General features: G+C 44.1%; 1 protein-coding gene across 2 annotated transcripts in view; it reads right to left on the reverse strand.

The window, feature by feature from the left end:
- BRINP2 (BMP/retinoic acid inducible neural specific 2) overlaps window positions 1-26,934 on the reverse strand; it is a 126,455-nt gene that overhangs the window by 36,138 nt on the left and 63,383 nt on the right. For both annotated transcript variants that reach the window (XM_059067762.2, XM_067031073.1), the window contains exon 2: window positions 23,864-24,213. In XM_059067762.2, coding sequence (XP_058923745.1) covers window positions 23,864-24,135 — 272 coding nt within the window. In that variant the 5' untranslated portion in view covers window positions 24,136-24,213. The remainder of the gene's footprint in view (window positions 1-23,863; window positions 24,214-26,934) is intronic.

The raw sequence follows: 26,934 nt of genomic DNA on the forward strand, positions 1-26,934 counted from the left end.
GGAAGAGGACTAAAAGGATATAAGATGTCAGTGATCTGTTGGTAGCCTGGGAGTCTCTAGAAATCCAATTTCAACATTCAAAGCAAAGACCCCCCCACCTGGAGGCTTCCATCCACCTGAACATTCTTCGAGGGCCTCCTTGGGTCCCAGTTTCAGGTTTTCCACTCTTGAATGCCCCATCCATTCAAGGATGTGCGATATCAGTGTGTTGATTACATCTCTGGACTTTGCCGTCCCTTGTCCCTCTGAGGCTGGTGCCCTAGTGTTACCCTGGAAGGCAGAAAGGAGTGCCATACCTTAAGATGAGGAAACGATGCTCAGTGAGATTACCTTTGCCCAAGTTCTGGAAAGTGATGGAGGCAGCTTTCAGATGCAGGCTCCGGGCTTTCTTCACCTCATCAGCTGTTTTGCTGTGGGGCTCATTGGTGAAGCAGCCAGATGCAAAGACCTGCCTAGATAATCCCTGGACAAAACAGAGTCAGGAAATGAAGAGAGGCTGCCTGGTGGCTGGCGTGGTGCAGTGAGCTGTCCCACATTTCAGTGTTGCTGATTGTTGCAGGATCTTTATTCTCCGACCAGAGATTGAACCTGGGTCACGGCAGTGCAAACGCTGAGAACTAACCACTGGACCACCAGGGAACTCCCATTAACTCATTTAATCTTGCCAACAACCCTGAGCCATAGGTGCAGATTGCAAAACCGAAGCACAGAGAAGATTCCAGAACAGTGTCAGTTTTCCGGAATTGAACAGCTGTATGTACTGAGTAAGGACACACTAAGTTTCATGCTTTCCATGGAGAAAAGCAAATGCTACGCTGGTGCTTAAAAATGATGTTATTGTTGGTGACAATGATTGTAAATATCAGAAAGAATGCTTTGGACAGCAAGTAACAGAAAATCCTGAGTCATATAGACTTAAACAATACATGACATTCTTATCTTTCATGCCTGGAAGATCAGAGGAAGAATAGGCTGCAGATTCAGTGTGATCAGTAATATAATTGGAAATCTGGGCGCTTTCTGTCTTTCTGCTCTGCAAGATTCCTCCCCCTCCTCCCCCTCCTCTTTCTTCCTCATCCTCTCTCTCCTCTTAGTTACAACAAGGCTGCCAATAGCAAATGAGTCTATGTGCACCATTGTCCCATCTGGAAGGAGAGAATGAAAAACCTTGAAACTTTCCCCAAGGCATGGACTATAGATCATTCTCTTTCATCTACCTGAGCCTGATGTTCACTGCTGGACCAATACCAGTACTCGAGGGAAACTGTGTGCTGATTGGCTGATATGTGCAGTCTACTCCAGGAATGGAGATGGGACCCTGTGGTGGAAGGGTTTACATGGTTTTGACCACCTTTCTGTTCACCTGGAGCTCTTCTTGGAAAGCGGTGAGCCAACTTACGAATCTTCACAATATCCTCAAGGTGGGCTGGACTTGGACTTTTCCACAAATATCCAGAAGACTGGTTCCCTGTTTTCCTAGCAAATATAGTTTAAAGCAGAACTTCTCAACCTTTAATTGCACCAGAACCCTGAAGGAATCTGATAAAAATGGACATTCCCAGTCCCCATACCTAGAAGAGTATGGTTCAGGAGGTCAGAGAATCTGCATGTATTACCAACTTCCCAGGTGATTTTGATTTGGCTGGTCAAGTATCGTACTTTAAGGGATGCTGCTCTAGGCTATAAAAGACCTGGCTGTCCTACAACTCAAGAATATACAAGTGGTCCCCCGCCATCAGGGAAATGCTGCAGTTCATGAAGGGGAGAGTTTTAATCTATTATGGTACAATAGAACTCTCTTTTTCGTAATTACCTTTGAATTCTTGGAAGAGAAAATTTCATCTGGATTTCTAATTATGGTTTTCTGGAGTGCAACCATGGAACTTTCGGAAAACAGTGAGGAAGCATTGAAAGAGATGAAGAAGAAATGTCATTTGTTCCCTCAGCTTCCACCCACATTCCCAAATTATCTTTGGCATGTGGGTCACAGACTATTGGATGGAGGGTTGTCCCAATTGTAATCAACCCTATTTGTGGGATCTTAGCTACTGTATGATTTAGGTTGTACTTACATTAAAGTTGAATCCCAAGTGAAAAAAAAAAAATCAACTCCATACACAGGGTACCATGCAAGGAATCAGAGATAAAGGCCTGATTCCAGCTCCTATGGCTGCTCTGAAAATCATAACACAGAATAACAAATGACTTAGAAAATGAATGATACCGCCTTAGGAAGGTTTTTATGAGCCAGTAATAAAAAGTAATGGTTAACATTTAATGAATTCTTAGCATGTGCCAGGCATTCCAAGTATCTTGCAAGTATTAACCAATATAATATTCAAAACACTCCTATAAGAGGTAAAATATAATTATCCTCATTTTACAGACAAGGAAATCGAGGCACAGATAATTTGCCCAGTAGGTAACACCTGGTAGGTGGCAGAGTCAGGACTGAAACACAGGCTCTCTGGTTCCAGAATCCACAGTATTTACCAACGTGTTATACCACCTCCCCCGTGAAAGTCAAAGGGGCAATCATGAGTTTGTGAGTGGAAGAGAGAGAGAGTGAGTGAGTGTGTGTGTGTGTGTGTGTGTGTGTGTGTGTGTGTGTGTGTGTAAGTGAGGGGGTAGGAGAATTTCACTGGAGAAACACACCCTCCCAAAACAAATAAACAAAACTCGCTTCCATAAACTGGTGGGATATTGACTCAGAATTAGGCATAAGGCCTCAGCTGGCTGCAGGAAGGTTCAGGCTCTGAGGGCACCCAGTGGTTTTCTCTTCTACTTCACTCTGTTTCCTGCCTGCCCTTTGGGGCCCTTCACTGAAACAAAATAATGGAGGAAACATCTGTGAATGGAGTTTGAGCCAGAGTGGTAAAAAAAAAAAAAAAAAAAAAAAAAAAAGTGCTTACAGAACTTATTAACCTGGTTCTTTCCAGCAACTGAAAACCTCAGAAGGCAATACTGGAAGGCAGCCTGAGCTATTCAAAGAATAAATGTTCATTTCCGATTTTTCATTTAGTAGGGTTTTTTTTTCATAATAAAATAATCAAGGCTCCTTTTTTCCCCTAGGAAAAGGATGTTTTCTATATAACAATTATATTAACACATGCTACTTCAATTATGCCATCATCTTTGTTTCAATTAAGACATCAAGTAAATCTCCATTTCAATTTAGCCATTTCTCCTAAAATCTTCTCCCACTGTGTTTGTTTCACAGTCAACAGTATGAGAAAGCAAACATTTTAAGCACTAGGGAAGGCCATATGGAAAGGGTCCTTAAAGCAACAGAGGTCACTACATAAAGAGCTCACAGGTTAAACCAAGGGTGACCAGAGCTCTCCAATGTGGACTCTGCCTACCGGTAACTGAAGCACTTCAAAACGTTGCTTCAGTTAAGGGCTACAATTAACAGAAGTTTAGGCCACTTTCTATTGCATTTTAGATTAGCCTAGAGTGCATCGCAAATATTTTTGTCAAAGGATTAACATACCCATAAAATTATTAATAATCAAAACAAAGTTTAAGAAAGGTACAATCCAGATTGGAGGGTAAAATCCAGTGTGTTATTAGGAGTGAGCATACACACCGACACTGAGAATATTGTACACGTAACAAAAAATCTCTATCTGTATTCTGAAGTGATCGTAGTTATCTCTGTCCCAGACTGCTAAACACTAACAGTCCAGTTGCCAATACAGGATGCTTCTGGTTGCACGAGTTTAGGGATTTTCCAGAATCCAAAGGGGCCTGTGACAGGAAGGCAGAACCAAGCCCCATGCCAAGCCTCAGGCAACAGGAGCTTCATCAGGGCTTGGGGACCAGGCCAGCTCTGGATCTGAAGCAAAAGGGTCTCCGATTAGAATACTAAATGGCTACAAGGTGTTCCCAATTTGAAAGATGTAAATGAAAAGGAGTGCCTCCACGTAGCAGCTGCTGACTCTAAGGTCACCAAACCCCCTGCAGCACTGTGTTCCTGCACCATACACGAGGTCAACAAAAACTGCCACTGAGAGTCCCCCCGGCAGAGTCCTGCACTCTCAGCCATGAAAGACAGAAAGAGCACAGCCGGGGGCTTCCATCCAGGTGTGGTTTCCAGCAGCCACATGCTGAAGAACCACTTTTCGGGTTTGTAAACTGAGAACATTGATCCAGCCCCCTTGAAGAGTCATGACCCATGAAGCTTCCCTCCCTATGAAACCTTGAGGAGGAGCGTATTTTTTTTTAAATCCATAGTTTAATCAGAAATAGAGTTACAGATGTAGAAAACAATATTATGGTTACCAGGGGGGAAGTGAGGAAGGGATAAATGGGAGATTGGGATTGACATATACACACTACTCTATATAAAACAGATAACTAACAAGGACCTACTGTATAGCACAGGGAACTCTGCTCAATACTCTGTAATGACCTATATGGGAAAAGAATCTAAAAAAGAGTGAATATATGTATTACTGATTCACTTTGCTGTACACCTGAAACGAACACAACATTATGAATCAGCTATACTCCATTAAAATTTTTTAAAAATTAAAAAAATTAAAATCCACAGTTTAAAAACAAAAACAAAACTATACCTCAGTGAGGCTGAAACCTAGTAGTAATGAGCACTGCAGCGTCCAGTATGGGTAGTTGCACTGAGACCTTGTGCTTACAGCCAGATTATTTTTACCAACTTTCCAATAGACATGTCTTTCCCTCTCTGGGTGGGAAGCACATTTAGGCCCATTTCCGACCACCAATATGGTTGCCATTTGGAAAAATCACACATTTCCTGTATCCTGAGTATGCAGCTTGACCCCACCGCGCTCTGCTGTGGCACCCCTGCAGGTTTGCGCCATCCTGTTCCGGTGTCGCCGTGCCCCTGAGTGCTCAGAGCCCATTTGTTCCCCTTGAGTTAGAATCCAGCCTGGTTTACCAGGGAAGGATTCAATTCTGTCTCCAGCAGAGAAAACCAGTCATCACCTGCTCACTCAGGCAGCCGTTCTGGAAGAGGTTCTGGTACTACCTGAGAGGCTGGGGAGAAGTCTTAAGGCCACCACTGAGCCCAGGATGCCCAGCTCCAGGCCCCACTTTAAACACAATGGCGGAAGGAATGGACTGTTGTGGTCAGGAATGTCGCCCTTCTCTAGTCTTCTGATGTATTTCCAACAACCTGTCTTCTGGGAGGTACCCTCCCCTCCAACCTTTTGTGCTGAAAGGGACTGAGCTACCATCCTCTAAAAGGTTGTTTGGATATGAACCATACTTGTAAGAAAAAAAAATATGACTGATTTTCCTTGAAAAATGAAGGGAGACACAGGACAGGTCATTAAATAAAATATTTAAGAACTTTGGAGCCAAAAAGATGGATTGGCCTTAGGCCAAGGACAAAAATAGGTTTCTTGTTATTTTTACTGTGACTTGACTTTGTCTATGTAAACTGTCAACCAATGACCATCGGCAAATTTCTCCCATACCAACCAGTACTAGATAAATACAAATGTCTTTGTTCTCAGAGCCCACCTTTCTCCTGGAGAGTTGTTTTTTCCCAACTAGCTTCACTCGCCAATTTGATGCAGGAGTCTCAATAAACAGTGAGACTTGGACTGCTGATTTCCCTAAAGAGTTCTAGGAAAGGCGCCTTCTCTTTCTTCATCTTTCTAACAATATACCTTGCACCCAGGGCTAGTGTTCTCTTCATAGAACTCCATTCACCAAGCTAACACAGTACCATGTTTTCTTTTTCATAGGGCTCATATTTGCCTTAGAAAATTCACATGAAGGAGAATAGCCAAAGCCAACATATACATTGAGGGATGCCAGTGGTTTACCTCAGTGACACAGCTAAGATGGTTTCATGTTCTTGAGCTGGAAATTTTAGAGCTGAGGGATATATAATGCTTTGGCTCCTGTACAGAAGGCAGTATTTCTAGATACAGCACATCATCAGGAGATTTCCATCTCAACCAGAGGTTACCATAATATACTTGCCTATTAGAGTCTTTACTGCTATAATGAATAAGACATGATTAATCTGAGCTGTAAAAAGAAATTATAATAAAACCATAATCTCTTATATTGGTGTAAAGCTTTCCTTTAGTTTTTTAAAAAATAATTGCACACAATTTTTACATAAGCTCAACAATTTTATCAATGCAAGGACCTCAAGAAAGAGGAAGTAGAGTTATTACTACTCAACTATAACCCTTCTAGAAGTTAACAAAGGAAGAGATGGAGAAACTGAAAAAAAGGGACCAAGTCTCAGTTGATCAGTGGTAGAGTTTGATGAGAACCCACACCACGCCACAAATGATTTTCTGTCTTTGTCTATGACCTGTGCTCAAGTTCAAAGACCACTGTACACCTTTGTCATACTTCCCTGGAAATTCTTTTGCCTCGTTTACCACTGTGGCTGGGAGAAATCCCCAGGAAGAAAGGCTTTGATCCAGGAGCATTTGGGTAAATAATATCTCAGCCCCTGCAACTCCAGGAGGCACAAGAGGAGAAAGAAGGCCAGCCCTCCCCCCATGCCCCAGTGCCCCGGTCCACCCACTGGAAGAATTCAAGAAGCCTGGCATGGAGGTAATTTAGCAGCCTGCTGTGTTCTCAAACAACGGCCCATAAACAATGATTGGCCAATTTCATTCTAATCTTCCCAATTTTGCTCTAATTAAAATCAAGCTGTAGCTTTCAAACAGTTTAATTAAGGCTGATTGGGAGAAATGGGGAGGGGAGACTCAAGCTTAAAGAAGGAGGAAGAGATCACTCTTTGGTGAATCTCACACTGCCCGACAGGCTCAGGGGCTTGGAGAGGGCGTTGAGAGTGGTGTGTCTGTAGAATCAACAGGATGTACAGCAGACACATTGAAATGAAGGGCCAGTGAATCTATGAGGCCAGAAGGAATTGAAAAGGGAGCTGAGACCTGTGTTTTCTGAGGCACAGAAACTCCAGTTCTGCCCTGACCTCCCAACCTGCTCCCCACAGCTCATCTTTTTAACTGTGGAGAAAATCGCTTTGTTGACTACTCTTCACCTCCCGTTGTGCTTGTCTTTGCCTAGCAAGCCGACAGCCCATGCCAGGCTTCTCCCCGGCAAACATGCACGGGCTTCCCATTATCTACTCAACCCCAAGAGAATTCCCCCTGACTGGTAGTTCCTCCCATTATTCTACAAGTTTATTCCTCTTGCAATGAGATAGCCCCTCTGGTATTTGGGTGTATTTACTTCCTATATGGGCTACTCTTCTTTAGATTAACTATTTTTAGTTCCTTCAATATAGTTCCCAGATCTCTAGGCCCTTATGCTTTAACTTTCTCTGCTTGCAATCTAGTTTGTCAATGTATTTCTTTTTGAAGATGACAACCAAAATTAAACACAATCCAGTAGGTGTGTTCTGAGCCACCAAGAGGATACAATATCTGAACACATCAGTATCATCATAATTATCATCATAGTGTCAATTTACTGAGTCCTTATATTGCCAGTCATGGGACTGGATGCTTTACACATTTTTCAGTCATCACCACAATCTTGCAAATGTCAGTGGGGTAGAATCCTCATTCTTGCCTGTATTAGAATGCCCTCTGACATATAACTTTGCAGTATCACTCACTCATATGAATGGAGCTTATTTCCCTCCCCCACTGATATTGGGCTTAGCTATGTGACATTGCTTTGGACAAAGGAACATGGACAGAAGTGACAGGTGCCAATTCTGGGCCCCAAAGTGCATGTCTCCACTCTCTCTCTTGCATCTCTGCCCTCACCATGAGAACTACTCCCTTCATGAAGCTGTAAGATGCTGCCCTTTCAGCCTGAGACCCATAATAAGCATCATTGGAGTAAAGACCTAATGGCCCCTGGGCAGACCCACAGCCTGAAGCATAGCTAACTCAACCAACCTACAGATGCTGTGTGAGAAAAATGATTATTGTTTTAAACTACTGAGTTTGGGGGATACTTTTATATCTATAATTGTGGCAATAATTAACTGATACACTGATATACTCCACAAGCTTAAGTCTCATTTTATGGCTGAGCAAGCTCAGACTGAGATAATTTAAGTATCTTAGTCAAGGACACATAACCAACCAAAAGTGAAGATGGTCTGTGATCTTTCTACTATACCTATTTCCTTTATTAATACACCTGAATATTGCATTCCTTTTTTGAGAGAAAAATATTCTTGGCTGACAGTAATCTCATGATGAACCAGACCCCCCCACACACATCTTTCCAACCCCAGATATTTTTTTTCCACAGCTAATCCAGGACTCCTATACCCTATATTTGTGAAGTCGACATTTTGAACTTAAATTTAAGGCTTTGCATTTCCCCCTTTTCTTGCATTTCCTCACTTGTGGCAGAGACTGGAAAATTGTTCTCTAAGCAATTTCATTTTCCTCCTGGGCTCACAGATGGATAGTTTTTCCCAGCTTCCTCTGCATTTAAGTGTAGCCACATGACTGAGTTTTGGCCAGTTTAATGTGAACCCAGGCCTAGCCCATAAGACTTCCCATAAAATCTTTCATGCTCTTTCCGTGTTTACCAGGACCCAGCGGGGAACTCTGAGGACCTAGGTGGTGACAGAGTGACTGGATAGATAGAAGGGGTCTTGTTTCTGAATGATTTCATGAGGCAATCTCCTTTTAACCCTACCACAAATTGCACTGGACATGAGCAAAAAAATAAACTTGTATTAAGTCACTGAGATTTGGGAACTGTTTGTTCCAGCAGTTAGCCTACTCTAATTCCACCTTGATCATGTCAATCTCATATTGCAGCCTGGCAAATAATCTTCACTCTTGACATTATTGCCTATCTGGATAAAGGTCCCTTTCAATTATCTGATTTTATTGCCTATGTGGGCAAACATCCATGCTCCCATATCTTCCCAGTTCAGTAACATTCCCATATGGGGTCTCTCTTCCTTGCTTTGTGAGTCTAGATGGAAATGGTGTTGGTCTTGAGGCCTTAACTTTAACATTATGGGATTATGGTGTATGAGCTGTATTCTACAGGGAAAGCACCTGTCACAGTTAGGGATTTATCTGGGACTATCTATAACTATAAAATCAATGAATAGATTAACTCCAGCTACAGTTAGGGAGAACAATATGTAGATTTTAAGTGATAAATTTGACTAATGCATGAAGATTGCCCTAGAAAGAGTTTGATAAAGTAAGGCTTCCTCTTCTTTGTTCCATCTTTCTCAATTAATCTCTCTTCATTTTCTCTTCCTTCCTCAAGATTTTCCACTCTATTGTTTTCCATATTTATTCTCAGGAGACCTCTCACAAGAATAAGCACCTATCTTGAAATAAACCAAATTTATTTTTTAGTTATCACCAAATAAGCCTATAAAGAAATTCCTATTATTCTACCTATTTGACTGATGAGAAATAACTTGTACAAGATCACATAGCTGGAAGTAGCAGAACTTCCATTAAACCCACAGAGGGGACTTCCCTGGTGGTGAAGTGGTTAAGAATCCACCTGCCAATGCAGGGGACATGGGTTCAATCCCTGGTCCAGGAAGATCCCACATGCCGCAGAGCAACTAAGCCCATGCGCCACAACTACTGAGCCTGTGCTCTAGAGCCCGTGAGCCACAACTACTGAGCCCATCCACCACAACTACTGAAGCCAGTGCACCTAGAGTCCGTGCTCTGCAACAAGAGAAGCCACTGCACTGAGAAGCCTGCGCACCACAACAAAGAGTAGCCCCCTCTCGCCGCAACTAGAGAAAGCCCGCGCGCAGCAACGAAGACCCAATGCAGCCAAAAATAAATAAATAAATTTATTAAAAAAAAATAAATTGATAAGCCAACAGAGTATGATTGCAGAGGCTTGAACCTCACCCACTTGCTGTCTGCTTCATCTAATTCAGTCCCAGAACACCCTACTCTTAAAGAGTGACTTCATTCTTTTATTATATCTTTACATGTGGCAGACACTTTTGCCTGGAAGAGCTCAGAGCCAAGTAAAGAGCAAGTAGAGATAGGCAAATAAATAATTAATTAAATGCACAAAATAAGTTCTAAAGCAGAAATATGAACAGACTGATGGGGAAACCAGAAGTAGGAATAACTAACTTGCTTGTGGGAGCCAAAGAAGAAGCTATAGAGAGGTGATATTTAAACAGGTTTGAAAGGTGAGTCGGAGCTCAGATGGTAGACAAAATGGAAAGAGCTTTGCAGGAAAACGGAATGGGACATGGAAAGACAAGTGCGATCTAAGGAAGGCTCTGTGTCTAGGAAAACCTGGAAATGTTCACTGAGACTGGAACATAAGATAAGCAGGAAGAAATGATGGGGCATAGTCAGTGGCACAAGGTCAGTATTCACGGAATATTTGTTGAAATAGTAAATGGATGGATTTAGAAGAGACTCTCATGCTAAGAAAACATATTTGGATTTTATCCTTTGGGCACAGAGGGACCAACAGAGGATTTTCGGCAGGTTGAATTGGAGAAGAGAGAAAAGGCCAAGTGGTAAACGATGAAGCCAAGACAAGAGAGAAGAGGCTGGCTTTGAAAGGCAGTTCTGAGATGGAAGCCACATAAGTCAAATGGAAGATGGGGAAAAAAGCACGAGTTACAGTGGTGGCCAGTCATGGTAGGAAGCACAGGAAAGAATATAGGAGACACAATAAATGTAGTAGAAAACAGGATGAGTGCAGTTCTGGCTATGATTTTACCACAAACTAAGTCTAGGTGAACAAAATCAAATCAAGTGGGAGGTGCAATTCTTTGAGAAGCTGAGAAAAAAGTTAGGATGTTTTTTCTACATTTCACTTGAATGAAAAACCTATGTTCTCTCACAATAAACCCAGAACATATGTCCCACTTTTCTTGTAAAATTGATGCTTCAGTTCCCAAGCAGAGTCACCACATATTCTGAGGTGAGCCCGTGACCTTGAACTACCATCACTAATTTTCAAGAACTGCACAGAATGCAAGAAGTTAAAGAAATCTGTGGAGAGGAAAATGCCTGGTCTGAAAAACTCCAGGATGGTGAACTGATACTGATCTGTGACAAAATTCTTGAGGATTTTGAAAGGTGAGCAAGTAAGCAAGCAAGTTCTCCAGGAGCCAGAATTGGTTCAGGAAGAAAACCTTATGTCAACATCAATTTCTTATTTATTATCCCTTTCTTTGTTTACCAGGACCCAGGAGAACTCTGAGGCTCTGGGTGATGACATAGTGACTGGATAGGAGTCTTGGTTCTGAATGATTTCATGAAGATCAAAGATGGAAAAGAGAGAGTTGGGAAAAAAGAAATAAGGACAGTTTGAGAGAGAGACTGTGAGAGGGGAAAGAGAGAAAAGAACATCTGGAGGGAAGTCGCAGTGTGCTACTGTGTCTAAGAATAACTGTCTTGAAATATCTGGAGACCTTTTTGCAAAGAAGAGGAATTTACACTTATTCTAGAGAAATAGGAGAAAGCAGAGTCAGGACCAATAAGTGGAATTATGGAAGGAAATACTGAGATTCAATTTCATAAAGATCTGTAGAGTGTTTTGGGCTGCTGAATGGAAGTTGGCTTCAGAGAACACGCAGAACTGGACCTGCCCAAGCCAAGGCACCTTCTTGTGCATTTGTAGAATGGTTGTCTGCCATGGGTAGGAAATAAATGATTTTCAAGTTTCCTTCTGGAACCCTTCTATGCTGTTGGTGGGAAGGTAAATTGGTGCAGCCACTATGGAAAATAGTATGGAGGTTCCTTAAAAAACTAAAAACAGAACTGCCATATGATCCAGCAATACCACTCCTGGGCATTTATCCAGAGAAAACTCGAATTCAAAAAGATACATGCACCCCAATGTTCATAGCAGCACTATTTACAATAGCCAAGACATGGAAGCAACCTAAGTGTCCATTGACTGATGAATAGATAAAAAAGGTGTGATGTGTATATATATATACACAATGGAATATTACTCAGCCATAAAAAAGAATTCAATAATGCCATTTGCAGCAACATAGATGGACCTAGAGATTATCATACTAAGTGAAGTAAGTCAGACAGAAAGACAAGTATCATGATATCACTTCTATGTAGAATCTAAAAAATGATACAAATGAACTTATATACAAAACAGAAACAGACTCACGGAAATAGAAAACATATGTTTACCAAAGCGGAAAGGTGGGAGGGAGGTATAAATTAGGAGTTTGGGATTAACATATACACAGTACTATAAATAAAATACATAAACAACAAGGAGCTACTATGTAGCACAGGGAACAATATTAAATATCTTGTAATAAGCCGTATGGAAAAGAATCTGAAAAAGAATATATATATATATATATATATATATATATATTGAACTATAATATAATGAACTATACTTCAATAAAAAATAAAAATAGGGGTCTCCCTGGTGGCGCAGTGGTTGGGAGTCCGCCTGCCAATGCAGGGGACACGGGTTTGAGCCCTGGTCCGGGAAGATCCCACATGCTGCGGAACAACTAAGCCTGTGCACCACAACTACTGAGCCTGCCCTCTAGAGCCCGTGAGCCACAACTACTGAAGCCCATATGCCTAGAGTCCGTGCTCCACAACAAAAGAAGCCACCACAATGAGCAGCCCACGCTCCACAACGAAGAGTAGCCCCTGCTCGCTGCAACTAGAGAGAAGCCCGCACGCAGCAACAAAGACCCAACACGGCCAAAAATAAATAAATAATAAATTTATAAAAACATAAAAAAATAAAGTTTCCTTCTAATTCACAGATCCGAGCACCTTGGTTCTGTTCTGCCATCCCATGTCCCCAGGCTTCCTTGCATCCTCAGACACTGTTTTTGCAGCTCTGGCCTCTTATTCCAGGCCAACCACTAAATCTGGTGTTCTCTGATTTAGTCTCCTGGCCTACAGGCACCAGAATGGACATTGCCCTACTTAGTGGTAACAGAAGGTAAAAGAATGTATTATCAGCCTCTAGAGCCACATTTCTTCTATCAAGTCCCACTTGAGCATGAATTTCCAGATGGCCGAGGCTGGCATTCAAGGACTTGCATAGCCTCCCTTCCTCTCCACGTGGTCTTTATCAGACTCACACTTTAGAACATAAACAGAACGCAGCTAAGCAAAGCCTGGCTCACTGCGCTGAAGTTTACCTCTGTTACTAGTAAACCAACTACATGACCCCTGTCGAGGGATCATGAGGTGTTTACATGCCTCTGTGGATCCAGGAGAACTCGCTCCCCAAAGAGTCTTCCTTCTTCTTCCTCCTCCATCACTAGCGTGTCCCCAGGTGAGGCACACACTCTCCCAGCACACAAGGAAAATGAGAATTCTCCCAGGCACCAAGGCTAGTAATGAAGGGCTTGGGGCAGCGCTGGGTCTGGCTACCTCATTTTTCTCCCTCCAGGGCCTCCTGCCTGGCCAGTGAGACTTCTTGTTCATTCTGACTCATTCTGACGCCCCGAGCTTGCTTGTTCTTTGCAGGGAGAGGGAGAAAGAGGCATATTTCTGGACTCAGGGGAGAGCCTGGTGTGGTGGCAGAACCAGGGAGCATTAAACAGGTGCAGAGGGGAAAACACAGCAGACGGAGGGAGCTGTGCCAGATCCTTGCATCCTCGCTAAGCCATGGCCCGAGTACAGCAGCCCTAATCTGCCCACCCTATACCTACAAATCCTAAAGCTGACTTGGGAGTCCCAGCCTCTAGGTCTCTTTCACTGCTTCATCGGATTCCATGATGTGCTGTGGATGCAAAGGGTAAGTAGGAGTGACCCAGAGCACGTACCAATCTTGTCGTTATATGAAACTCCAAATTTGCAAAGTAGCCCAATAAGCAGAGGTTATTTGCATCACCAAAGGTTTCTTCTTGTTGTATTAAAATATTTCTTGTAATATAAGATATTTCCAAGTGGATGTCTGTGTTTTATAAATCAGTAGCTACCTGATCCTCAAGTCAGGGGCTAGAGATTGACTTAGCACTGAATTTTTATAAGCCATTGCCAGGCAAAAAAATAAGATACTGAATTTTGGAAATGGCATCAAGTGTCCCTCCAGCAGAGGATTTGATTTACAGAAATTCGATTTACACTGAACCCTTATAGAAATACACTGGCAGTGCAAAGCCAACACACACAAAATTCTCTGCGGGTGACCTGCTTCGGGAAGGTTCATCTGTAGTTCTTCCCACAAAGGGTTCCCCAGAGCCCAAGTGCAGATGGAGAACTCTGGTGGAAACAGAGAACTACAGGGTCTTTGAGTGGGGTGAGACACCCTCTAGCCCCAAGACCCATCTTCTCCATCCCAAAGGTCTGCTAGAATGCCAGAAGTAAGAGTAGGAGGGGCAGAGAGCACAGGTGGTTGCAAGTAGAGGCACCATTTCTCTTGGAGCATTAAGAATCCCAGGCTCAGATTATGTATTTGATTCAATAATAATCATTTAATGGTCAGATCCGCTATCGTATGGGTTGAGTGCTGGCTCTTCCTCTTACCAGTTGTGCGACACCCTCTAAAACTCAGTGTCTTCATCTGTACGACATGTATACAAAGAGCATCTCCCTTGTACATTTCTCATAAGAATAATTTTAGCATATATGTATATTATTATGCACTTAGTAAGATGTTGGGTATATTGTGAATATTCCATATGTATAGTCACTATTATTTTTGTTAATAATAATTATTATAATATTATTAATAACTATTAATAATAACTATTATTGTTATTAATATGTCACAACATAGCTTTGCTTTGCTTCTAAGTTATGCATTTGCCTTCCCAAAACAACAACAGTCTGATTTCTTTGCCCCCTTACTCCTTTCATCCCATAAAGAAACTGGGGAAATTGGTGAGAGCCTGCTGCCCTGTGGTCCACACTTCAATACTGTGTAGTCAATGCCTTGAGATCCCTGCTCACAAAAAGCTTTTTTTTTTTTTTTTTTTGCGATACGCGGGCCTCTCACTGTTGTGGCCTCTCCCGTTGCGGAGCACAGGCTTCGGATGCGCAGGCTCAGCGGCCATGGCTCACGGGCCCAGCCGCTCCGCGGCACGTGGGACCTTCCCGGACCGGGGCACGAACCCGCGTCCCCTGCATCGGCAGGCGGACTCTCAACCACTGCGCCACCAGGGAAGCCCACAAAAAGCTTTTGTGTCTTGGACATCCACGCCCTCCAGTCAACAGGCCCTCTGAAGGTTTCCTCCTGCTCAGTTCGTGGAGCTCCATTTGAGGCCACCTGCCCAGCCCATCCACAGTATCCAGTGACGCCTTCTTCAGTTGCTTCACATAGGATTAGGCAAATCAGTCCGAAAGACCAGAAGGCTCCAGTTGTCTTTAATTTGAGTCACGGATAGATTGTGGGGATAGAAATCTTTGTCTCAGTCTCAGGTCCATATCTTCATCTCCAGCCCAGCTCTACGGTCATAAACCTGTTCCACTTGCTTTGAGCAGCTTTGCGAGCACACTCACCTGTTTCTAATCCTGGAGGAGAAGACGGATGATTGACATGGGAACCAAACTCGCACAGAGCGCTTTGGTCTGCTGCACAGACCTCAGCCCACTTCCAACCACTTGCTCCCAGGGGTCTGTCTTCCTTGAAGGCAGAGCTCCCTGAGGCCTGGGCCGTGTCTCGTTCACAGCTGTGTCCCCAGCACTTGGGGAATGGCCAGCACACAGAGATAATAAACATATGCTGACTGAACAAATGTCCCACCACATGCCACTCACTGTTCTCAGCAATGTGGACTGAAATAATTTTCTTGTGGGAGATGTGGAAAGCCCTGAGGTGGGATAAATGTGGCAGAAGCTGAATAGAGAAAAAAATTGAGAATCCCTGACCCAGAAGAAGCTGTTCTCTTGAGGAGAAAAAGAAATGAAAAGACCATGCGGCTAGCCAGTGTCCCTTTCTGCTTGCATCTGTGTCATGACGGTTTCTAGATGAAGCCTACCTCACTCCTTTCTACATATACATGACTCTAAGTAGCAATTCATTCATGAATAAAATGAATTATTTCTCAAAGCAAAAATTAATCCTCTTTTTCTCTGCCTGACTGATTCAAGATCTCTCTAGTAAATCTCATCTGAACACAAAACTGAACTAGCTTTCTCCCCTTGGCCTTCCTGGATTTTCCCTGCTTTTCTTGCATGTTTTTATTTTTACATTTTCTCTTCACAGACCGTCTTTGCAATCCTGTTTCAAGCCAGGTGGATGACATGGAAATAGTCCTAGAACACACAGGAAAATTTGGGGCAAGAGTCATTTTGTCCTGGGGGAACGTGGGACTGACATGCTGAGAATTCATTCTGATATGGCATCCACGGACCAAATCTATCCATCAGTCACTGACAATGTGCTAAATGTCTTCTTCTCCCAGAGCCTGAGATGCTACATTCCAATGTGTTTTTTCCGTTTATGTGTGCTGTCACTCAAACTGGACAGCTGAACTCCTGGAAATCAGTAGAACCCTGTTTTCTCTATCTTTTGTAGCCTTCAACAGTGCCCAGAATAATGCTTTGCACAAAGTAGATGCTCCATAAATACTTGCGAGAGGACCAGGAAAGCAAACACATGGTGTGGGAAGCTTACTCTAAATTCAATTTTTTAAGCCTAAGTGGTGCTGGATTTTCAGTTGATCTAGTGGCTTTGTAAGACCTCAAAGCACTGCTTACCATTTTCTCACCAGGTGCATATTCACACTCCATGTTTCCAAGGTAGAAATGCAAGGAATTGCCTTTGGTCCTACCTTCTCCAGATATGCAATTACTTTTACTTCATTTTACTCACTGCCAGTACAGGAAAATGACATGCCCTCCAGATGAGAGGCTTTTAAAATTGCACCTTGGAAGAAATCAATGTCTAGGAGACCCTTTTGGCATTTTGGAGTGACAAGATATGGCAGAAACAACACAGCAGGGCAGAGCAGGTGGAGAAGGGACATTCACATGCTTCTTGGCATTTACACTGGAGGCATGGGACTGGCTGCTCAGTTTCTAAAGCATATCTGGCACTCCCAAAACTCTGGTTAAACTGCTACTGTGTCCACAGCGCTGTTCCCCAAGCTCTCCACTTGGAGATCTCCCACTCAGCCATCAGAGTCTGGCTGATGCATCCCCTTTTATTCTGGCCTTCCTTGACCTTTCCGTGCAGAGTGACCTAGCACTTTCTCCAAATGTACTTGTCTGCGAGTTCCACCAGATCAAGAACTGTGTCCTCCCCATTCATGGTTTTTTTTTTTTAGCAGAATCTTGTAGAAGCATGAGAACAGAGTAGGCCTTCAATACAATGTATTGAATGAGTATTGCTCTTCTTACACTCTTGAATCATCCTTGCATGTTTATGTGCTCTTTCTCCTTCCTCGAAGCGAGCAGCGCACTTCCTCATTCGCATAGGTCAGCTGCACTGGTGCGGCTGTTTCCATGTTAAGAGGCAGATAGGATGTTGCACAAGGATGAGGATCTGCAAGGCCCAATTCAAGGGCCCATAACACCCTTTTGGGGCTCATCATCCAGAAACTTCTGGAATAAAATTCCTTGGGTGAAGGCCTTCTGCTGGGGCTACAGCCTAGATTAGATAGTTTATGTCAGATATTCGGCTATACATTTAGCCAGCACTGAACTCTTGAGGAAAGCAAACTCTAGACGTTTCGTTCTGTCCCTCTCCCACCTCCTTACCTCTGGGGACTGAGAAGTAGTACCTGTGACCAGACTACAGGCTCATCAGTCCGCATTGCCTCTGATTTTGCTCTGATTTGTTTTGCTCTAGTTTGTGTACTATTCCTTTCTTGCCTTCTATTCCAACAAACTCCCTTGTCAAACTAAAAACCCAGCGAGAAGGGCAGAGATCACCCAGTTTGCTCGGGTGATGGTCGTTTCTCTGGCAGAGCTCACCTCCTCCCCTGCCTGTCCCATCCACCTGAGAACCACGGATTCCCTTGTGGTGCCCTGCAGCTGTGTGACAACACAACCTTTCTGTACCTCCGTAGCTGTAAGGAACACCTAGGAAATCAATGGGATTTACCCAGACAGACTGAGGTTGCCTTTGGTTGCCATTTTTGATGTGGATTGTGATCTCTTAATTGGAGACGGTGCCTCTCCCAGGGTTCACTGTTTATTCAAATCAGTATTTGTTAGTCCCTGAGACATGGTCCAGATGATAAATCAGCTCTGGAGTTCCTTCTGTGATTGCTTCCACAGCTGCCCTCTGCTTCCTCACCTCTCCGTCTCCCAGGAGGCACCCATAGGCTGGTTCTAGGCCCTCCAGCCTTTTCTGCTTTTCAACTTTTCTCCCGGCTGCTGGATCTTATGAGTTCATGTGCCTTGGCACTAATAATTCCTAAATTTAGCCTCCCATGACTACTGTTCTATTTCATTTGTAACATCTCCTGTAAATATTCTCACGACCTCAAGTGCATCATGGAGGATGCTGCCTTACCATTACGCCTTCTGTCCTTCTCCACCCTGGTTATTCCTGCTCTCCTTCCACCTCCCAAGCACTTAGTATAATCAAGCCTTAATGTCATACTGTTCATGTGGGGCTCCTGCAGATTCTGATTTTATAGGTCAGAGTGAGACTTGAGGTTCTGTCATTCTTTACAAGCTCTCAGGTAATGCCACTGCTGCTGGTCCACAGACCACACTTGGAGCAGTATGGATAAATTATTCGGTTTGGCCCGTTTCTCACTTCTTTCACATGTAAGCTATTGCCAAACCTTATTTCTCATCCTGATGAATTATAAACAGATTATCTTTTCTTAGGGTAATTGCTCTGGTGCCTGTAGAAAGGTTCTTTTGCCTTAACTGCCCTCATTCAGCACATCATCTGATTCTACCCCAGCCTGCCCTATTGTATGTTTCCAGATGCACCTGCTAAAACACATTCCTGCTTCAACATTGCCTGCCTTTGGGTACCACTCCAACCTCTTGGTTTTAAGCTATGTTCTACTTTGGTTCTCAAAATTTGCAAACTTTGCCCAGAATATGATCAGAAAATCATGATCAGAATATGATCGCATATAATATGAAGATAGCTACTTATTTTTTGGTTTGTTTTTTTCCTCCTAAAAGACTTCTAACATATCCCTAGACCCTTCTTTCCTAAAAGAGAGGCAGATAATAGAAATGGAGGTATTAGTGGCTAAGGTCAATAATTTGGAATTATACCTGGCCTTGCTTTTCTCCCAACCACCATATTATACTCATTGTTCTATATGATCTCTAACTTTATCTCTTAATTTTAATTTATTCTTTCCGAGTTTTAAGTGTTTCATCATAGTGGCTTGGATTTTTTCCAATCCCACGATTATCTCTCTATTAAAGCTTTAATACAAAAAGAAATTAAAAAAAAAAAAACACCAGACCGCTCATTACTTTGATTTGTAGCAAAGAGAGAATGGAACATCACTGCTAGAGTGTTTTGAGAAACCATATTTACATTTGCATCAGCTCAATTTAGGTGCCTGATTAGGTTGCGTGTTATGATGAAGATGCACTTACCAGTAAAAGGGAAGTGGCGTGGTTTAGAGTAATGAGCAGGAGACTTCAAGTCAGGAGCTCTGAGTGCTATTTCTGGCTGTGACTGGCTACCTCTCTGACCTTGAGCAAGTCCATCTCACCGCCTTGAACCCTAAAAACCCCCATCTGCCTCACAGGGCTGCTGTGAGAGGTTGATCACTTAAGGGTTTATTGTACTGGGGGCTACAGAGTGGAGCAAAGGCAGGCAGTTGGGGGTCACAAATGGAATCTGAGACAGGATCTCTCCTCTTCCAGCTCTTACCACTAGCCTATTAAGAGACAGTGTCTGAGAAGTGGACTGATTGCTCAGATCTTGGTCTGACAGGGCTTGAGAATATGTTGAGAGATTGGCTAATGGAATTTAAAGGCTTGCCAAAGATTGGGTGAGATGGCCAAGGCCATCCTGTTATTTAGGAAGTTTTAACAAGAGTGTATGTTGTCTCTCTTCTCATAATGGTGCCATCCTGAGATTGTTCAAGTTACCCCGGGGCCAGGGAGCTGGCAGTGCCCAGTGCCCAGCTTCCGTAGGACATCTTAAGGAAGGTCTGCTCAGTTGGCAACCCCTGACTTTATAGGAGAAAGATCATTCCCCATGGTGACTCTAAAACATGCTGGAAATGATCCAACTCTTTCTGGTAGTCTATAAGACTAGTAAGAGCGTGCCCCAGAAAACACGCATTCATTCTCCAGTTGAGTTCCTCTCCCAGCAGAGAGAGAGATTGAGGAATTAAGGTTAATATGCTTTAAAAAAGAAAGCAAGAGAACAATTTTTTTTTTTTTTTCCAGTATGTGGGCCTCTCACTGTTGTGGCCTCTCCCACTGAGGAGCACAGGCTGCGGACGCGCAGGCTCAGCGGCCATGGCTCACGGGCCCAGCCACTCCGCGGCATGTGGGATCTTCCCGGACCAGGGCACGAACCCGTGTCTCCTGCATCGGCAGGCGGATTCTCAACCACTGCGCCACCAGGGAAGCCCGAGAACAATTTTTTTTTCTCCTTCTAATGTCAGTTGCCAAATGCTAAGCCATTATCAGATGTTATCATGAAGACAGTACCCATGGCTGTCATCTCGTTATAATTTTTGCATTGGTTAATATTTGATGAGGATACTCTAATAATATGTAATATTTATTAAGCACCGTTCTAAGTGTTTTACATCAATTAACTCATTTAATTCTCACATTAATCCATTAGGTGGGCGCTATTATTGTCCTAATTTTACAAATAAGGAAATTGGGGAACAAAGAAATTTAATAATTATTATACAGCTAGTAAGCTGCAGCCCCAGGATTAGAGTCCAGGTCATCTGGCTCCAGAATCTTCACTCTGGAGCATCTATGCCTACGAGAATACAAACTTATGGAGACAGCAACAATCTCTGGGGACCCATGGTTAGAGAGGCCAGAGCTATTCTAGACCAACCAGTCATCTACTCCAACAGACAGCACACTCTGATTTCCAAATAAGAATAGGTGGGGGGGCGATTCTCTGGTGGCGCAGTGGTTGAGAGTCCACCTGCCGATGCAGGGGACACAGGTTTATGCCCCGGTCCGGGAAGATCCCACATGCCGCGGAGCGGCTGGGCCCGTGAGCCGTGGCCACTGAGCCTGCGCGTCCGGAGCCTGTGCTCCGCAACGGGAGAGGCCACAACAGTGAGAGGCTAGAGACAAAAGGGAAAGGAATAAGAGTGAGTTCCCTTGGGGATAATATAGAGCCCTACAACAAGTATCCATGGATCCACCATGTTGCTTAATAACTAAAGGCAGGACTCCCAGAATGCTTCTGGAGCAGCTGTGTGTGACCCTTCTCCCCTTGCCCCGCCATGGGGTCACAAATCGCAATGCTGCATTCCTGTCAGAATGACTGGTTACTGTTTCCCCAAGTACAGGTTCATGTGCAATAACTGACCCCGGAGAAACAGAATGGCACAGTGTAAGAGCCTGTCACATTAAATGATCAAAAAACCATTACGGACTGATAGAACGGCTGATGGTGCAGAAGTGATTCCAGACTTTCCCCGTGGCCGGCTCTGAGCTGTTGCTCAGGTATTCAGTGGTCGCCAGCCTTGGGGCTGGGACCTGATGACAAGAAAAATCTGTGGAGGGTGAAGGAGACTGGTGCTTTATTCCTTCTAGTTCCTATAGCCCTTTGAAGTGAATGGTGGTATCAGGATTCCCAGCCTGACATTTCAGTTCCAACATACTTAAAAAAAAAAAATTTGGTGATAAAGGTGCTTTTGATTTTTTTTTTTTTTTTTTTTTTTTTTTTTTATGCGGTACGCGGGCCTCTCACTATTGTGACCTCTCCCATTGCGGAGCACAGGCTCCGGACGCGCAGGCTCAGCGGCCATGGCTCACGGGCCCAGCCACTCTGCGGCATGAGGGATCCTCCCAGACCGGGGCACGAACTCGTGTCCCCTGCATCGGCAGGCGGACTCTCAACCACTGCGCCACCAGGGAAGCCCGCTAACAGTGCTTTTGAAAGATTTGGGATAAACAGAAAAGTTTGAGGTGAATTAAATCTGTTTTCCTGAACTAGAGGGATTCTCTGCTTAAACACATTCTAGGGTAGATTTTCTCTTTCTTCCTTTTTTTTTTTTTTTTTTTTTTTTTTGGAGGGATGTTAAAAGAAACAAAGAGAAGCATCGCCCTGAATTTACCTTATAGAAAATTCGTGGGGGACACAGGTCTAATTTCTTATGTATTTTCCCAGAGTCAAGTTTACCTCTTTTACCAGAGCAGGTGTTAGCTCAGCCACTCTCAGCCTGAGCTGGCCGCTCTCTGCCTCAGTGGCCCTGTGTGAATTTACACTACAGTCGTTGGAGGATGGCAAGGACCAGAGCCGCTGAACCAGAGAGTATGAACTGCAATCCCTTCTAATACCAGATTGGAAGAGAAATGGCTTTTGTTTCTACGGACCTCTGCACCCATGAAGCACCAGCCCCTCAAATACCTCATCTTTCCCTTTGTCTGCATCTGCATGTGGGAATCGTGTACCTGGAAAATGTCTCCTGTAAATGGCTGCACTTACCATTTGGGACTCTCCCAGTGCTCAATACCTTAAAACCTTATTTCTGAGACTCCGTACTAACTTAAACAGACTGCGTGGTGTTGCAGAAGTAAAGAAAAAAAAAAAAGCCTCTTAGCAACAGAAAAATATAGTTTCTTTAAGTATAATTTAAGATCCCAGACTTTGGAGTCTGACTACTACTTGGGAGCTAATCCTAGCTTCACCATTTACTAGCTCTGTGCCCCTCGGCAAGTTCCTTAACTTCTCTGGACCTCAATTCCCTCATCTGTAAAAAGGGGAGAATAATTGTTCTTCCAAAAGAGGGCTATTAGAAGGATTAAATGAGTTCATATACATAAGGCATGTAAAGCGACAGATCCAGCAAGAGGGCCAAAACCTTTAGTATGTTCACATGACTAGGAATGCACATGCCCAAGGTTACCAATAGCAACCTCTAGATGGCAAAAGAATAGGTGATTTTCTGGCTCTGTTTCTCTTTGTGCTTTTTTCATACTTTCCCCCTCTGTCTCTCTCATTAGAAATGAATCTGTAATTGGAAAATAAATATCTTTAATACAAGAAAAAAATTCTAGCAAAGTTCCCAAGTTTGTCTGAAGACTATGGTCAAGGTGAAGAAGAAAAGGGGGTGACACTAAGGCAGAGACTGAGCAGAGGGTTGAAGGGGAAAGTCGAATTTAGGAATGCACTCAAGGGAGCCCTGAGGGCCTCTGGGTCACCTGAGGTGAGGATTTTGACGAGCCTTGTGCTTTTGAAGTGCTGGTCCAACAGCTAGAAATTTGTACCTGGTTCATCCCTTGTCAGATGGGTCACACAGGTCACATGTTTGACTTTCAGCTCTCATGCTCCTGAGGACAGGCCGAGGGGCAGGGATGATGCAGCCCATTTCCTTGCACAAGGCCAACTGAGGCTGTGCTGTTGACAAGGGTGAGGGCAGGCCCACATCCCTGCCCCTGCGGGGCTCCCCCCACCTCTAAGGCAGGAACTGGGGCTGCCCTTCCTTCATTTGCATATCGAAGTAATTACAACTCATAAAAGTATCTCACCCATTATTTAAAACCCGGCCCCAGCATTCGACTCTGACCTCCTGCAGCAGCTCAGGCCGCATGCTGAATCCATGCCGCCTGATTTGTCCTCAATTTATAAGCAGCACAACCTATAAATAGAAACCCTTTTGCCAAGTTCCCCAGGAGGCATCAGCAGGTTTTCCAGCTTGTATGTGTTTTCTTCTCTCTTTTTTTAAAAACCAACATGGCAAGCTTGTTCTCCCTGCCTGCTGGTCCTCCGGCTCTCTCCTAGTGCAGTCTGCGGCCTGCCAGCTGGCTTGGCGCTTGGCGCCCTGCACAGACCCAGGCTGGCTTCAGTGGGACGCCCCACTCACCTGTAGATCCTGTATCTGGTGGTAAAACCCTGGCGGTAGCGCTCCACGAAGTCGGTGTACTCCTGCGCACGGTGAAACGGGCCCCGATCTGTGAGCAGCCAGTCCAGGGGCGGCTGGCCGACCGCGGAGGCATGATGCTCGGGGACCGCAGCGGCCGCCGTGGCCGAGACAGCCAGCACCCAACCGGGGAGAGCCAGTGCCAGCAGAGCTGCCCATGGGGCCGCCGCCACCGGCCGAAGCCCTCTAAATCGAGTGCCGCACTGCCACCTCATGCTTCTCCCAGGCGGTTGGTGTCTTCATTCTCTCGCCACACTCTCCCGCTCTGTGCCGCTCCACCAGGCCTCCTGGAACTGGAAAAGTACAACACGGAGATGTCAGTTGCACACCCTGGTCTGACCGCATGGGCCCGTGAGCATCAAATCTCCTTGGCCAGGGCCCAGTCTAGAAATCCTTTATCTTAGTAACACCTCTTCCTTCTAGGCATTGAGCTAAGTGTTGATGTATATTTCATTTAATTCTTAAAACAATCCTACAGGAAACACCACTGTCATTTTGCCGATGAGAAGATGAGGTTTCGAGGTATGAGGAAAGTTGCTTAATTTCACGCAGATTTCAAGTGAAGAAACCAGAATTTTGACCTCAGGGGGTCCAACTCTAACCTTTATACTGTGTTGCTTCCTTTTTTCCTGTGTAGACTCAACACCATCCGCATGTCTTCCTCTCTCAAAAATGTTCACTATGTTTCAATAATAGCCTCATAGATTGTGTGCAGCCTCTAGGGGCTTGATGTAAAGCAAAGAGAAGCCCCCTTTTTCTGATGGTGAATTGTGGGCAGAATAGTGAAGTCCCATCACTGTTATGAAGCTGGGTGAACTTAGGCAAATTACTTCCCTTCTCTGAGTTTAGTTATCCTTTATGGAAAATAAAGATGCTTACTATGGAGAACAGTGTGGTTCCTAATACTACTAAAAATAGAGCCACCATATGATCCAGCAATCCCATTCCTGGGCATATATCCAGAGACAACCATAATTTGAAAAGATACATGCATCCCAATGTTCATAGCAGCACTCTTTACAATTGCCAAGACATGGAAGCAACCTAAGTACCCACTGACAGATGAATGGATAAGGAAGATGGTACACACACACACACACACACACACACACACACACACACACACACACACACAGGAATATTACTCAGCCATAAAAAAGAATGAAGTAATGCCATTAGCAGCAACATGGATGGACCTAGAGATTATCATACAAAGTGAAGTAAGCCAGACAGAGAAAGACAAATGATATGATATTGCTTATATGTGGAAGCTAAAAAATAAATACAAATGAATTTATTTACAAAACAGAAATAGACCTGCAGACATAGACAACAAACTTATGGTTGTGAAAAGGGAGTAGGGGAGGGATAAATTAGGAGTTTGGGATTAACATATACACACTACTCTATGTAAAACAGATAATCAACAAGGACCTACTGTATACCACAGGGAACTGTACTCAATATTTTGTAATAACCTACAAGGGAAAAGAATCTGAAAAAGTATATATATATATACACTTTATAAATAAAAATACTTTAATATATAAATAACTGAATCACTGTGCTGTACACCTGAAAGTAACACAACATTGTAAATCAACTATGCTTCAATTTAAAAAAAACAAATGTGGGATTATCCTATATTAAAAAAAAAAAAAAAGAAGAGAAAAGAAAGAGGCTTGACTAGATAATAGTCAAGCTTTGGACTTCCTGCTTTGAACATCGATCTGTTCCTTTACAAAAGGCCATGCAGGGGCTTCCCTGGTGGCGCAGTGGTTGAGAGTCCGCCTGCCGATGCAGGGGACACAGGTTTGTGCCCCGGTCTGGGAGGATCCCATGTGCCGCGGAGCAGCTGGGCCCGTAAGCCATGGCTGCTGGGCCAGCACGTCCGGAGCCTGTGCTCCACAAGGGAGGAGCCACAACAGTGAGAGGCCCGCGTACCGCACAAAAAAAAAAAAAAAAAAAAAAGAAAAGAAAAGGCCATGCAGGGATAGAGTTCCAGCGGGAAATCACCATCATCAGAGAACAGATCCGCGAACGCAAGGATGGCCATTGTGCTCTTTCTCCTCACTGTGTAGTATGGAAGCTCTCTGAGGGCAGGGCTGTGTATCCCCCCTACCCTAGTTCCTGACAGCACACAGTAGGCCTTCAGAGACGCTTCCTGAAGAAATGAATTAGTGCATTCTTGCCCTGCCCTGCCCTCTCTGATTTGGAGGGACAGTGCCAGGAAGGCAGTAAGACTTTGGCCTTCAAGACTCCTGGCTGACTCAGTACTGCGGGGGTTCTTGCAATCGAATTCATTTCTTCAATCTTCAATGTCTAGCACATGCTGTCAGAGTCTCACCCATCTCCCCTCACCAGTACCACCTCGGTCTGTGCTAGAATGATTTCCAATCCCCAACACATGTAATCTGTGGCTTTGAGACCTTTCTCTGGCTGCCAAAGTCCAGAGATGAGCTTCCTGTGATGAAGCAAGGGGTGTCAATTCACTGGCACTTCCAGACTTCTGTTAAGTCCAGGTAAAGTGGGCTTCAGCATTTGACTCATTCCCATTCCCCAGGACCCTGGGTCACTCAGGAATGGCTCCAGTTCAACAAAACTACCAGACTTCCCTTGGACCAATGCAAACCCTGAAGAGGCTGCCCAGAGGCTGGGGCCAATTCTTAATCCTGGTTACTCCCAGCCTAAAAGCTGGCCTGAGTCTGACAGATCTGAGCCTCAGCATTTGTACAAGATGCTTTCAAAAGTGTTGCAGTGCCTGCCGGTAAGGATAAAGGGACAGAAGCATGGGTGCATGGACCTTCAGAGTCACTCCTTTACTCTGGTTAGTAGGTATTGACCATCTACTACACACTGGGTAATTCTTAGAAGTTTCCCCAGAAAGTTTCTACTATAAGCATTATTATTGCAAGTTTACATTTCCCTGAGACTCAGAGGTGCTGGGCTAGGAAGATGCAAAGGTAGAATATGAACCTAGATCTGGTTCCATATCCAGACTTTTCCAAAGAATG

Source organism: Kogia breviceps, chromosome 1 (genome assembly GCF_026419965.1).
Source record: "Kogia breviceps isolate mKogBre1 chromosome 1, mKogBre1 haplotype 1, whole genome shotgun sequence".
Lineage (NCBI taxonomy): Eukaryota > Metazoa > Chordata > Mammalia > Artiodactyla > Physeteridae > Kogia > Kogia breviceps.